Here is a 14,977-nt window from a genome sequence, read left to right on the forward strand (position 1 = left end):
GGAGTGGTAACAGTATTAACAGCAACAGGAGTAATAGACGGAGCCAGGGAAACAGTTTGGGAAGAGACAGCGGATAACCTTGTCTGAGTGGAAAGGAGCATACGAGTAACTTTTGGCTGGACAGGACTCAGGAGACCGTCAGTTTGTGCCTGAGCCGCAGTTTTAGCTGGTGTTATTGTAGCTCGAGTTTCAGATCTAGGGTTTAGATTTAGTGATTGGTTGTAAGAATTGAGGATTGCTTGAGCTTGAGCACACACAACCACTGGAGTAGACTTATGATGAGCAGGAAGAGCAAGAATGATATTCTCCGGCTCGAATTGAGCAGTAGGAGATTGAGGAGACAAGGAGAAAGATGAGATAGGGGAAAGAGGGGGGAATTCAGAGAGGGATATGAGAGGGGAATGGTCAGGAGGGTCAGGGGGGAAGGGAGAGGGACGAAACGAACTGCCTTCAGCCGCGGCTGAAGTGGAATTTTGACCGGAAATTTGGTCCTCAGGAAACCAGCGGTTCGCCATCAGAAAAGCTTTTGACAAACTGTATAGTATATATATCTTGATATCGCAAAAAAATATTTACTTTTCAACAATTATATAGTTCTTACATTTTTTTCCCTGTAATCTTTGTTTTTTTTTTTCAGTTTTCACGATATTAGGTTAATCTCTTGGCTAGTAATATTTTTAGTCTATTGTTTATTTCTCTTCTAGAAGCAAAATTGTGAAATTAAATGGAAGACATTTTGATAAATGAGATAAAAATGCTAACCCCATCAATAACGAAATATCTCCTTTTTGTGATCTTTATTCCTCCTCTTTTTTTTTATATATAATATTAATCTATTTTACAATATCTCATAACCACTGTAATTATCACAAATCTGACTTTCTTTTTTAATGTTTCAACAACTATATGGTATGATTATATCTTTTTACACAAATGTGAAATGTCTTCTCTGCGTGAGTGTGTGTGTCTCCCTCTCTCTTTCCCTCCGTTTCCTTTATCCACTACCGTTCGACACGTGACAAAATGGGCCAGGCGATGACGATAGAGACGACGTTGTCGTATTCCACAGCTCCATCTCCGGTGTATATTCCTGAGGTAAACCGGCGTGGTACGAAGCGGACCGGTTTAGACTTGGGTACGGATGATCTTGATCGACGGGTGCTATTGAGTAAGATGTGGGTCCGTTAAGCTGCGAGGCCACGAGGCGGTCCAAAGCCGCCCAGCTAGTAACGAAGCTAGTGTCCACCACGTTGCTGACGTGGATATTATGATTAGTGTCGGGAGTGCTCACGTGGCAGCTGTTGTTGATTGTTTGACTGCTAGGGCTTTCAAGGTTTGGGAGTTTCATGAAAGGGTCAAGATTTAGCTCTTCTTTACAAGATCGCCCCATAAGTTCGAGAAACTGCTCCAGAGTGTCCTCGTTGAAGATCTGAGACGACCTCGTCGTGTCTCCACCACCGCTCAGGGAAGCTCCTCCAACGGGACTGTTTAGGGTTTTGTGAAGATNCGTGAAAAAAAGTAGAAAATTAACCCATAATTAATTTTTTTATAAACCTTGAATATCCCAAGGCTCGAGCTTGTTGAGATCAACGTCGCGANTAAAATAACTTATATCAGCAAAATTCATCATGTGTTGGGACACAGTCTGGTTAATCCAAAGAAAAAAGCGTAAAATTTTATATTTCAGTTGTATGTCGTGTTATATATATTAATATACAATGGAGATCGAAAATAAATATGTGAACTTTTATTATATATATTCTTTAATTTTTTCAATTTAAGTTGCAAAAGAACAAACGGTTTTTGTAAATTTATGTACGAACATGTGATCAATTTTTTTTTTCATATATTATGTAATACTTTCTTTGGTCTAGCTACTTGTACGTGTAAATAAACGAATAACTTTTATTATGGTCAATGAATCATAATCAAAACAAAATCGAGATTGTGATGTAAAATGAGACGTAACAGTGTCACCATATTCAAAAGAGAGCCCACATCCACATATATACTTCGGCTGAACTCTTAATTAAACGTTTCTGAAATAGATACATACCTCATGAACGGTGACATCCTCATGGGAAATAATGTTGTCGTCGAGTCTATATTCATGCATGATCCAGTCAGACTTTTGGCCGTGGGGAGCTCGACCTTTGTAGAAAACTAGGGTCTTTCTCATCCCTATCCTACGGCCATTGCTATATATGATCTTGTCGCGGCCCGTTGCTTTCCAAAATCCGGCAGCAGTGGCTCGGTTAGTTCTGGTTCCCGTCGGATACTTTTTGTCCTTGTGGCTAAAGAAATACCAGTCGTTTTGTGGCGTTGTTCCTATTTTACACATCTCTGCATAGCGACAAAAATATACAGTAAAGACTTTAAAACATAAACTGTATAAACTATTACTAAACGTATATTGGTCTTTGCAGTAACTAACTCCTAATGTAAACAAACAACAGCAACAACTAAGTGTAGATTCTCTGTACTCTAGTCATATATATTCTCGTAAAAGGATACATGGGAACGTCATGTATCAAAAGTGGTATAGACAAGACAGCCATTTATATATAAGGAAAAAAATATTAATTTCGGAAAATTGGATTAGGAGAGCGTGAAAAAAAGTAGAAAATTAACCCATAATTAATTTTTTTATAAACCTTGAATATCCCAAGGCTCGAGCTTGTTGAGATCAACGTCGCGAATGACATCCAGATCGATCTCGATGCTATTAACTTTCTTCCGGAGATAATACTGCAACAGCTCTTCCTCGGTCGGGTGAAACCTAAACCCAGGTGGCACTTGAGATTGTCCGTTCACTGATATGCTCATAGATTTGGACATCATCAAAGAGATTTCTAGATTAACTCAAGAACAGAGCTGTGAGGTTTGTTTAATTGTAACTACCGAACTGATGAAAGTTGGAGATGAGAGAGCTAGCGGAGAATGAGTATATATGTACTATATATANCTGTATAAACTATTACTAAACGTATATTGGTCTTTGCAGTAACTAACTCCTAATGTAAACAAACAACAGCAACAACTAAGTGTAGATTCTCTGTACTCTAGTCATATATATTCTCGTAAAAGGATACATGGGAACGTCATGTATCAAAAGTGGTATAGACAAGACAGCCATTTATATATAAGGAAAAAAATATTAATTTCGGAAAATTGGATTAGGAGAGCGTGAAAAAAAGTAGAAAATTAACCCATAATTAATTTTTTTATAAACCTTGAATATCCCAAGGCTCGAGCTTGTTGAGATCAACGTCGCGAATGACATCCAGATCGATCTCGATGCTATTAACTTTCTTCCGGAGATAATACTGCAACAGCTCTTCCTCGGTCGGGTGAAACCTAAACCCAGGTGGCACTTGAGATTGTCCGTTCACTGATATGCTCATAGATTTGGACATCATCAAAGAGATTTCAAGATTAACTCAAGAACAGAGCTGTGAGGTTTGTTTAATTGTAACTACCGAACTGATGAAAGTTGGAGATGAGAGAGCTAGCGGAGAATGAGTATATATGTACTATATATATTTATTGTTGTATAAAAAACAAGATGCATGAGGAAAACGCATGTGTCTCTTTGTGCACCTTTTTTTTGGGTTTTCTTTAATTATTTTTAAACATTCAGCTCTTATCATAATTAGCTTTTCCATTTGTTTTCATTAGTTAGTTTGAAAATTAAAATACAACCCTCCACAGAGAAATATTAAGTTCACTGTCAATTATGAATGATTATTATTCTTTTGTTCTTTTTTCACAATTATTAGTTTCAATTTGATTTTGGCCCCTAGTTTAAATTGTTTTGCTATTTTGTTTGTTGTTATTTAATTTTCAAATTAAAACGTGAGCCTCACTATAGTGATTTTGTTACACATCTTTTACAAGAACTTAAAATCACCAAATATGACAAGAACAAGCAGCGAGATATTATCACTTGGGTTCAAATATGTTATGTATAATGTATATTGTTGAAAAAAAAAACCATCCAATGTATATTTTTTTCTCTCTCAAATTATTCGTTCATCTGTTTATTCATTAATTTCTAAAACTATGAAATCCACGTAAAACATTACCGAAAAAGGTACACTAAAACTTATTATAAATCCATCTTGATCTATTTATTATATTTTTCATATTGTATTGTTTTACATTTACAACGAGTTAAGAATTACTGTAAAGAAGAAAAGAAAAAAGAAACATAAAAAGGGATATATAGTTGTCGGATAAAAAAAAAAAAAAGGTGATGTAGTTATCAGAAGAAGAAAGAGTAGGCCCCATAAGGCAACTAGATTGTAGGAAGCAAGCCCACATCGTAACGACGACCCTTGACCTTAAAATTTCTATAGAAAAGCTCCCTTTAAACAAATTAACAACCCACACAACTTAGTAATTAATAATACCTCTTCGTCTTCTTCTCTCTTTTTCCCCTTACAATCTTTTTAGATTTATATAAACGAGGTTAACGAGCACACACTGTATATGAAAAAATGAAGTCGAAATAGGGTGTGTTAGAAAGTTTCCCTCCGCAAGATGTGGCTTTTCATCGAGAAATAAACGAACGCTTCACTTAAAAAGTTTTTTGTTATTTGTAAACGAAAAGGTTGATCATTACTAAAAAAAAAAAGTTGATGTGACAAGGAGTGTTTTTTCCGGATGTGACGAAGAGTTATATACAGTACATATATTTATAATATTGTGTTGTGTGTGTATGTTATATATACGTGGGAAACTATCTTCGGAAGAAAGTGGGATATAGTGCCCTAAACGTAGATTAATTGGTGTTCGAAAGATGGTGGAGTTGGGTAACGGCTCATGAGTGTTCCTATCCCACCCATCTGATCGAATAGGATTAATAACCGTTTCGTTTTTCTTAGCTATTGGAAACCTCTTGAGTTACATTTATTTATTATTAGAATGTTTGCTCGATCGTTCGATATAATTTTGTAGTCATGTAAATAATAATATCTAAAACGGTCAAAGTGCGTGATGTGTGTTTCTTTTCTAAGTTCTTGTAATAAAATCAATCTCTAATCTGTTTTACAAAAACATAGATAATATTATTAACAAAAAATTCCATATTTTGCAAGTTATAAGAATTTTCTCAATATCCCATCGATTCTTGTATTATTTTTATTCTATATTTTAAATAGTTTTGTTTTTGCTCATTTTTTTAAGTTAACCCGTAGCAGTTTATTGTTACGTTCTGTTAGAGATCACTATATAAAGGTGAGACTAAGGAAAGGTAACGATGACGTCAAAAACTTACGCTTTTAGAAATGTACATGTGTGTAAGTACATATACTTATTGTGTAGAAACGTAATTAAGAAAACAAAATTGATAGAGGTAAGGAGTGTTAGTGTGGTTGGAGCTAAGACTTTATTTAAGATTAGTTAAGAGGCCTTTCTACAATTGTCTAAACACAGAATCATTTTGTTGCGATTCCGGAATTCCATGCTTTAAATCATTATTTTTTAGCTTGATTAATGACATTGCACCCAACTTTATTTTTGTGTGTGTCTTTCATAAGTCCATGTTTTTATTGGTTGCGCTTTGAAAATACAAAATTTCTAACTACTACTATAAGGACCTGTAGAAATTTACAGGTCAATTATTATATTGATTCTTTCTTGTAGCCAATACAATTAATTCGTATATTTTTATAATTTTGTTTTATACAGGTTGTTTCTATTTTAAATATAACTTCTTCTTATAAGTTTTGAAGATAAAAAGAAAAACTGGTACTTAAGAAAATCATATTCTTTGAAGATAATAATTTTTTTTGAAAGTTATGCATGTGTGATTTTTTTTTTTTTTAATAACGTTCACTAAATTAAAGCAGAAGAACTGCATAAAAGAATTTTGTGTTTGTAGACTTGTATAATATTTAGTACACGTTTTTTCCATTGTGGATGTTGAATATACCATTAGCATCATGCCAACCCGTATCATCAACAACGTACCGTTTAAAAGTAAGATTTAGAAGAAAAAAATTAATGTTTTCTGGGCTCCATATTAATTTTGGCATGGAGAAGCTAAGTGAACATACACAGAAGGATGTAAGGAGAGTCCAATAACTTGTTTAATATGAATCTGTTCAAATAACAAGATGCAAATTGGTTTTTGAGTTTATGTATCCTAACTTGTTTTTTTTTTCTATCCATTAGCTAAAATCTAATTCAAAATATTTTAATATTGAATAAAGCTTGATTTTACTTGTATTTAAAAATCACAGAGTGAACGACGCATGCATTAATTAAAAATAAATCAATGATTATGTAACGTATTATTTTAATGGAGTTTTTAAATCCATTGAAATTCACTAACCAAATAATTTTTAAGGTATCATACTATCATGCATTATTATTCGTACGTTTCCGTTTTTGGTCTTTATAGTGTCTAATTCCATCTAGATGTCAACATCTAACATAGGTCTAAGTTCAGATAGTGATCCAATTCGATACAACACTAATTAACTAGTTTGGTTTTTTTTATAAATTGATTTTTAAAAAATTATTTAAAATTTCTACCATTAAACTACGTACAATAACCAATGTATCATTATATCGTGATCAATTAATTCGTTATTTTACAAAATTTAACATTATGGCAGAATATATGCGTAAGTTTTGGGAGAATACGTACAGGGGCGGACGCAAGTGTATCACTACATGGGCACGTGCCCCATACAAAATTTCATAATTTAAAAACTTGTTTTGCAATATGTAGTGGAGATGTAAGAATTGGTTTGTACTTTGTAGTGATTTTGTCTAGTCAGTTAGTTTTAGTTTACTATTTTTAAGTAATAAATATTTTCAGTGTTAGTTTATTTTTCTTTTATTTACCTCTTTTTGAACTGTTTGAAGGAATTACGTTAATATAAAGTACTACTAATGTTGATAAACACTAATTCAAACCTTTTTTTTTTTTCATGTTTTTATAGTAGTCTTTTAAAATAGAAGAATTGCACTCTATAACCAACAAAAAAACTATAATTCAACAACTAACTATTCTAATCATGAAAAGCTAATATACAATATATAAATTATAATATATACTATATTATCTTTGCTACCACCACCATCCCCACCCCCTACTACCACCAACCCCACCCTCTAAAACCACACTCTCTACCTCCTACAATCATCCGGCCGCCACCACCATTACCACTAGGGTTCTCAATGTACTATCTTCTAGAGTTTAGATTTCTCTAATCACTACCATCGAACCACCGCTACAGAATTGTCGGACCACCGCCACATAACCGTCGAACCATCGTCGAAGAACCGCCGGACCACCGCCAGAGAACCGTCGAACCACCACCAGAGAGCCGTCGGACCATCGCTGGAAAACTGCCAGACCATCGCCGGGCCGCCACCAGACCACCGCCGGAGTACCACCATCTCACCGCCGGACCACCGTCCACCACCACCGCCGTTTATCCCTATCCATCACTACCCTTAAACCAAAAAACCTAAAATAGTAATTTTACTCTACCGTTATCCTACTTTTCTAATTTTTTTTAAATAGATAACTATATTATTTGTTAATTCTTTTTTTGACTACTCAACTAATTCACCCTTTAAAATATATATATATTAAATTGTGCCCCATGTTAATAGCGGTTTATTCAAAAAAATAAACGTATATAGTAATAGTGTTGGCGTTTTTTCCCCATGGGCACGTGAAGAACTGTAGTTTATTGACGCTTCTTTTTTTTTAGTTCAAAGTTTCATTGACGCTTATTGTCAATTATTGGTTTACAAATTGATGTCATAAAACTGTCACATGCATGTTAATATACATATCTGTACGTTCTCACGACACGCGCGCGCCCATGTAATTGTATCAACGCCCCCAATATATTCATCTGACTTGATTACACAATATTCTTTTTTTTTTGTCTTTCAATTCCAGACCATAAATTTTATATTTAAAACTATTATTTTCTGCTATATTATTAGGTCATACATATTCTAACCTTCAATATGTCATAGATATATATTTCGTAGATGATATATAAATTTATGTGTAAATTGGTAATTAAAATTTCAGCTCTTAATTTCTGAAAATTTATATTTAATACACACAATTACAATTAGTTTAGTCATAATTTGTTTATAAATAGTATATTACTGAATATATTAAAGTCTACAGAGTAATTATTGTTTTTTTTTTGGTAAAAGATATATAATTGGTGATGGATGAAATATAATGAAAGGAACGGATGGCAGTTTTATGTTAAAATAATAAATACTTGAATTTGGAAACTCTCTAGAAGTTATAGAAAGTTTGCATGGGAAGCAATCTTAGTTTGGTGAATTTTCGTCAAAATTTGTTAAGCCTAATGGTGAGACGTCATATGACTCTACGCCCCGTTTTCTTTTAATGGCGAGGGGCAATTTTGTAGTTCCATTGATTTTGGACTCTTTCACGATAGTCTTTTATAGTATTGTTTTGTTTAACAATTTTTTTGTTGTCGTTGAAGGAGTGTTTAGTTACAGCTTGGGACGTTGCCTTTAATCAAAACCAAAGACGTTAATTAGTTTAAATCGTTTTCGACTGGTCCTTCTTACTATGGAAGAGGAGTAAATATATTGACCAACTTCCAACTCTCTAGCTAGTTGATCAGGTTAATGTCGAGATTTTCTGTTTTTTTTCATAGGAAATATCTGTAAGCTGTACCAGAAGAAGCAAGAGGAGCTGCTGCCCAAAATTAACCTTAAAATTTATAAGCTTTGCCTCAGAGCTTGAGAAGTTTCTGAAGGTACTGTATTCTTATATTTTAAAATTGTATAGTACGAAAAATATCAATTAGTTCAATTTTTTTTTGAAGTATGTATTTTATTTACCTTTTCTAACCCGACCAAAATATCTAGCTACATATTTCTTGAAATATTCTCGTTGCGATAATGCATTAACTAGAAGAAAAAAACTATTTAAGAGAATTTTAATGACTTTAAAAGTTATGTAAAATATGTTGTTATTCAATTAAGACTTTCTAAAACTTTTTTAAAATTTGGTGTTATTAGTTGTGGATTTATAAAAAGTAATCTAAAATCTTGATAAATCTATTGTTATTGGATTAAGAGTTTTACAAAGTCATTAAAAGTTTTATGTTATTCAAATAAAACAAAAGAATCTTGGATTGTTAATGAATTCAAATATTATGTTATTGGTTTAAGATTTTATACCAGTTTCTTTATAAAAAGAGTCATGAAAACTCTTTCATCAAATAGAGAGATTTGTGAATCATAGTTCATGACTTTTTGGGAGGCAGAGAAGAAGAATTGAAGACGTCGCAAACCAAATTCATATACCCAGAAAAAAATAGTGGCTAGGTTCCGGCTTTTGCTCCGACCCAAACCTGTCGTGTCGTTGTTACCCTACAAGCCTCCTCCTCCTTCTTCTTCGTTGATTACTCCGACAATAGAGTCAGTACATTCGCAGCCAGCACATGAATTGTGATAGACAAAGAGCAAACATGTACTTATGATTGTGAATTGTGAATGTGAATTGTTAAAGAAGATATATTTTACTAGTTATCTTGCAGAGAGCAAACGTATGTGAACAGAGAGTACTAAAAATACAAATCAAAACAAAAACTTGAGTTATTCAATGTCAAGAGGCGTTGAATAAAGATGATTTTATAGAAGATGAGATAAGCAAGAGAATTTTTTTTCTTTCACAGAAGCGTTGAATCAAAAGAATATTGTGCAGTATTTTTTTAGAAAGATTTTACAAGATTTTACGAGTGATTTTACAAGATTAGGAAATACAAATCAGCAAGATTTTAAACAACTTTCTAAACAATCACTTAGAATCCTCAATTTTATACTTTCCATGATTTTATTTAAAGTTATTAAAATTCTCTTAAAATCTCAAACCAATACCTCTCCTAATATGTATTTTTATGAGGCCTTTAATTTGACCCTTCAATCATGTAACAATTAGAATTAAGACGTACACCGTGTCTATGTACAAACAATATGCATAATATGAATTTCAATTTGGTATGCGTCTATCTCAAGATCATGTAGACATGCATGGGAAGATATCAATAAAATATAAACATGAATACAAAAGACATAAAAAGCCACAGACATTAACGTAACATGATGATTATGAAAATGAATAACGTTTTTCTCCTTACTTTTGTGAATTATGTTGATTAATGGCGGATTATTAGAGAGGACCGCCCAAATTTGTATAATTTATAGGGTAAACCCAAAGACACACAACAGATACACGAAATAAGCTAATATATAGATGATAAAGGGAACAGTATGATGAGAGCGCCTAATCGGGGAGGGGGGGNGGTAATATGTGAAATTGATGGATGATCTGTCATTTTAAAATGTAATCATCTCAGAGCATATACGTACGTAGCTAAGACCTACCGTCGATCGCCTGAAACGATAATATTCTTTTATTAGATATTTGTCGTAAAGAGCCGCCAACCAAAAAAAAAGATACGGTCGTAAATATTCCAGTATCTCGTCTAACAATATATATAATTAACGGGAGGTATTGGTTTAGGATTTAAAAAAAAATTTAATGACTTTATGTTTTTTCTGATTGTTAGAATCATAGAAAATTGAAAGTTAAAAATGAAGGATTCTAAGAGATTGTTTAGGAAGTTTTTTAAAATCTTGATGATTTATTTTTTCTAATTTTGTAAAATCTTTCTATTTGATGAAAGAGTTTTCATGATTTTTGTTATGAAGGAAATGATATAAAATCCTAAACCAATAACATAAAATTTGAATTCATTAACAATCCAAGATTCTTTTGTTTTACTTGAATAACATAAAACTTTTAATGACTTTATAAAACTCTTAATCCAATAACACTATATTTATCAAGATTTTAGATAACTTTTTACAAATCCATAACCAATAACACCAAATTTTTAAAGAGTTTTTAAAAGTCTTGATTGAATAACAACATATTTTACCTAACTTTTAAAGTCATTAAAATTCTTTCTAAATCCTAAACCAATACCTCTCCCTAAATAACTTGGAACTATTAAAAAGGGTCTTCTTTTTTAGCACAGTTGTTTGTTATTCGCTCAAAATGCAAAAGAGAGAACTTTATGTTTTTCAACTATTTTCTAGGATTAATTAACTTCGTATTGTGAACTGAAATTTAGACTTAAAGCATATGTGAGTGAACGGCTACATACACGCTTAAATATTCTGCTTCGTTATACTGTATACATATATATATATATATATAATTTACCCAAAGGTCCCAAACCCACTTTAATTTAAAGTTAAATAACAAAGAGGTGAAAACCCGTGTTCTAACAATTATCGATTTTTTTTTTCTTTCTTTGTATGAATGTTATTTTATCAAAAATTTCTGTTACAGTATGTTATATTTATGTATATTCAATGTAAATTATTATACATGATACTTGTCACATTAAGGTTTTGATTTCAACTAAATCTCATTACCTTTCAAATTTTGGTGGATGGTGATGCTGCTTGGAAATCCGATTCCGAATCATTGTTAGATTTTTAATGTAATCTTTGTCGTCTTATATTTGTGCTCTTCTACTCATTGGTATCTATTGCCGAGCACGTATCTAATTATTTGCATGCATTACAGGATCAGGTGCGTGCGTATCTTTTTTTTTTTTAATTAGCTAATACGATTATTTTAATTATAGTTTTGAATGCATGGTCAAATTTCTGTAAATTTGTCCTTTTTAATACATTCATACATACATACATTATGCATTGCAAATCATGCATTTTCAGATATTGATATTTAAAGCTATAGTATAATGTTTTCATCAGCCTATTATATGACGTATTCACCCAATCGATAGTTACATAAGATTTGTCTCTTCGTGATGATTGTGTCCCTATATGCTGGCAAAATATAGCAATCTCTTGTATAGCTAGGCGATCTAAGACAGGACATAGCGGTCTGCTAATTTTGGTTAAGCTGCGTGAATCGTTATTGATTTGGAATCAGGATGTACATTTCATGGAAGTCGATGTCGTTCAACTTATAGAGTTAGGCACATGTTATATATATATATATATATATCTGAATGCGTTAGTATCAAAATTACAAGATGGCCTGTTCTTTTTCTTATCGCTAGATTAGCGACCAGCGACACACATTTAAAAAGCAACGAATGAAAAAATTGAGGTGAAAAAAAAAAGAAAACTGTTGTCGGCGATTACTTTTATAGTCATTGGTTCTAAAATACCATCACTGACATTTTTAGCGATTAAACTCTTCTCCTTCTCCAGAATGAAAAACAGTGGCTATAATTAATGAAAAGAGATAATTTATCATTTCCTTTTATTTTTTGCTGGTCGCTAGCTACAGCTATCCGAACAGGGCCGATATCTTTTATTGCACTTATATTTTGTTGAAACATATATATATATATATATATATATATATATATATATATTTGCTAAACAATTTCGTTGAAACATATTGAAAGCTATTATAACCAATTAACGTTAACAAAGAAACTACCTACTAGCTACACTTAATTACTAATTATTATTTTGTTCTATCAACCTTAACATATAAAATTTACAATCCGAATTTACTATTCAATTCAGTTGGTGGTTAAAGTAAACCTGAATTTTTAATTAAACTTATAATGAGTCTTCGAAGATTGGGCCTAGTGTGATACGTCCACACGTATGTTAAAAATTTAAAACAGCGTAAATAAAGTGTAATAATGGGCTTCACAGACATGGACTTAAAAAGCCCACAGAGCCTTGCTATCTTATCTCTTTTCAAGGACACGATCGTAAATAATATTAAAAAGTATTATAATATATATTTCCTTTTTTATGTAAATGATATCTCCTTTTTTACTAAAGTCCCATTTGCTGCCAACGAATATTCCACCACGTGGCAAATGAGAAACGTTGACGGTCAAAATAACGGAATCCGTATGATTCGCTGTCACGTTCATAACGCCACGGACACGACACAAAAAACCCAATCAACAGCGTTCTAACGGATTTCAGACTTTAAGGAAACAAAATCGCTGGACACGTCACGCGTCAATTAAGTAAACCCTTTTTTTTTTTGGTAAATAGTATAAAACCATCACTGAGTTCAATGATCCCATGCACGCGGGACCACGTACGCGTGGTTAAGTCTTATGATCTACACCGTTGGATTAAAACTCACTTTTTAATCCAACGGTAATTTTTGTGCAAGTTGAGAGAAAAAATAAAATTATAATTTTTTTCCTTAAATAATAATACTAATATTTGGAAAGTGGCTGAGCATAAACATGTGCATGCCTGCCTGTATCTTGCAGCCTTCATGTGGATTTATCAGTGCGACACTATCCATCATCAAATAAGGAACTCATATCTACACTTTCTTTATCCTAAAAAATTACATGTAAAGATCAAATATTTACATTCCAAAACCAAACGTAATAGACGACGAGCGACAAAATCAAAAGAGAGGATTTGTAAATTATAACTCATGCCATATATATATGGGATCCCATATATACAGGTCACTTGATTGATTAGTTGTTGTTAAGGAAAAGAATAAAGTTTTGGGCTATCAAATTTTTCGAATGTGATATTGACTTTTACACCGTGTTCTGACAATATGCATGTGTTGTTGATCGATATATACGGCTACAATGGTTTACGTACAAACCACAATATCTATATACTAGTAGTAACTTATTATAGCGTCTAACTATGTAATTATCGCTACTTTGGTTTTTTTCGACTTGTCTGATGAAGCTTTGCATGTTTTTTCCACTAACAATGGTAGCTAGGACTTTATAGATTTTGCCACTAATTTTAGCAAAAACTTTTTTTTTTTTTTTTTTTTCATAATATAATGCTTTTAGTTGAGAGAAAACGGCTAATGTCTAAACAAAAACAAAAACGGCTAATGATTGGTAGACACATCGATCATTCGTTGAGAGTTTTCAACAAAATATTTTAGACTATATATAGTATAATATGGAAACAAAAAAAAATGCATACATTTCCACAATTACCGTTAGTACTTAATAGTATGTAAATAGTGACAGATGATACATATTTGACGGCTCTGATCGAATAAAAAAGAAACTTGTACTAACAAACTTTATTAAAAGACAAGCTAAAATGAAAAATAAAAAATAAAATAAAAATTCTGCAAATGTTTTGAGGAAGACAACCTGGCTTCTGTGTTAAAAAAACCAGCAGGTCTGCCCTACTACAATTATAATTATCTCATTCTTTTTTTTTAATAAAGGATTTTTTTTTGCGTGTTAAAATTTGAAAAAAATACAAACATCCAAAAAAATTCGAAAAGAGAGTATTTAGAAGCTTGTGCCAGAAATTCAAGACCCATAAAAAAAAAATTATTCATACTTCATAGTATATTACATTATACATATGCAAATTCAGTCAAAATAAACCAAGAAATTACATTATACATATACTATTGAAAACCTTTCTATAGTAGTGTAAAATTGGGGAGAAATTTAAAATCCTTTTCTCACTCTGATATTTATTTATTATTTAGAGAGGAACGGTCAAAGTTTGTGTTTTTTTTTTGTTGTATAGAAAATAAAATAAGAATTTTTATTTATCGAGAATTTTGTAGACTTCAAGAGAGGGAGGTTGAAGACAGCGAAGCAAATGGTTTTTATGCAGCGGACCCAACACAAAGATTAAATTGGATATCACAAAACAAAACAACGCATAGTATATAAATACAGCGAAAAAGGTAAAATTGTTGGGTCCTCTCTCTCTCTTCTCTCTTCTCTCTATAGGGCCATTGTCGTCTCTCGTGGTCGTGGGTTCCCACTAGCAGCTTTCTTGTCTTCCTCCATTGGTTTCTCTCCCCTTTTCTTTTCCTTCAAATCAACCAAAACAGAGGTTTTTTGCTCTTTCTCTATTGTTTCACTCTTTAGGTCCAAAGTTTTCATCTTTTTTTTTTTTTTTTTTTTTTTTTTTTTTT

The 14,977-nt window shown here is 32.2% G+C and overlaps 2 protein-coding genes across 2 annotated transcripts in view; one reads left to right on the forward strand and one right to left on the reverse strand.

Moving 5' to 3' along the window:
* Nucleotides 771-2,869, reverse strand: LOC104783262 (NAC domain-containing protein 43-like). Its single transcript, XM_010508391.1, is given in 3 exon segments — nucleotides 771-1,570; nucleotides 2,036-2,343; nucleotides 2,655-2,869. Coding segments are annotated over 3 exon segments (1,071 nt in total). The 5' UTR covers nucleotides 2,842-2,869; the 3' UTR covers nucleotides 771-994.
* The window catches only part of LOC104783263 (probable RNA-binding protein ARP1), a 2,247-nt gene continuing 2,017 nt past the window's right edge, over nucleotides 14,748-14,977 (forward strand). The window contains exon 1 of the mRNA XM_019245119.1: nucleotides 14,748-14,895. The gene's annotated coding sequence lies outside the window, so the exon portion shown is untranslated. The remainder of the gene's footprint in view (nucleotides 14,896-14,977) is intronic.

The sequence above is a fragment of the Camelina sativa genome, chromosome 4, assembly GCF_000633955.1.
Source record: "Camelina sativa cultivar DH55 chromosome 4, Cs, whole genome shotgun sequence".
Classification (NCBI taxonomy): domain Eukaryota; kingdom Viridiplantae; phylum Streptophyta; class Magnoliopsida; order Brassicales; family Brassicaceae; genus Camelina; species Camelina sativa.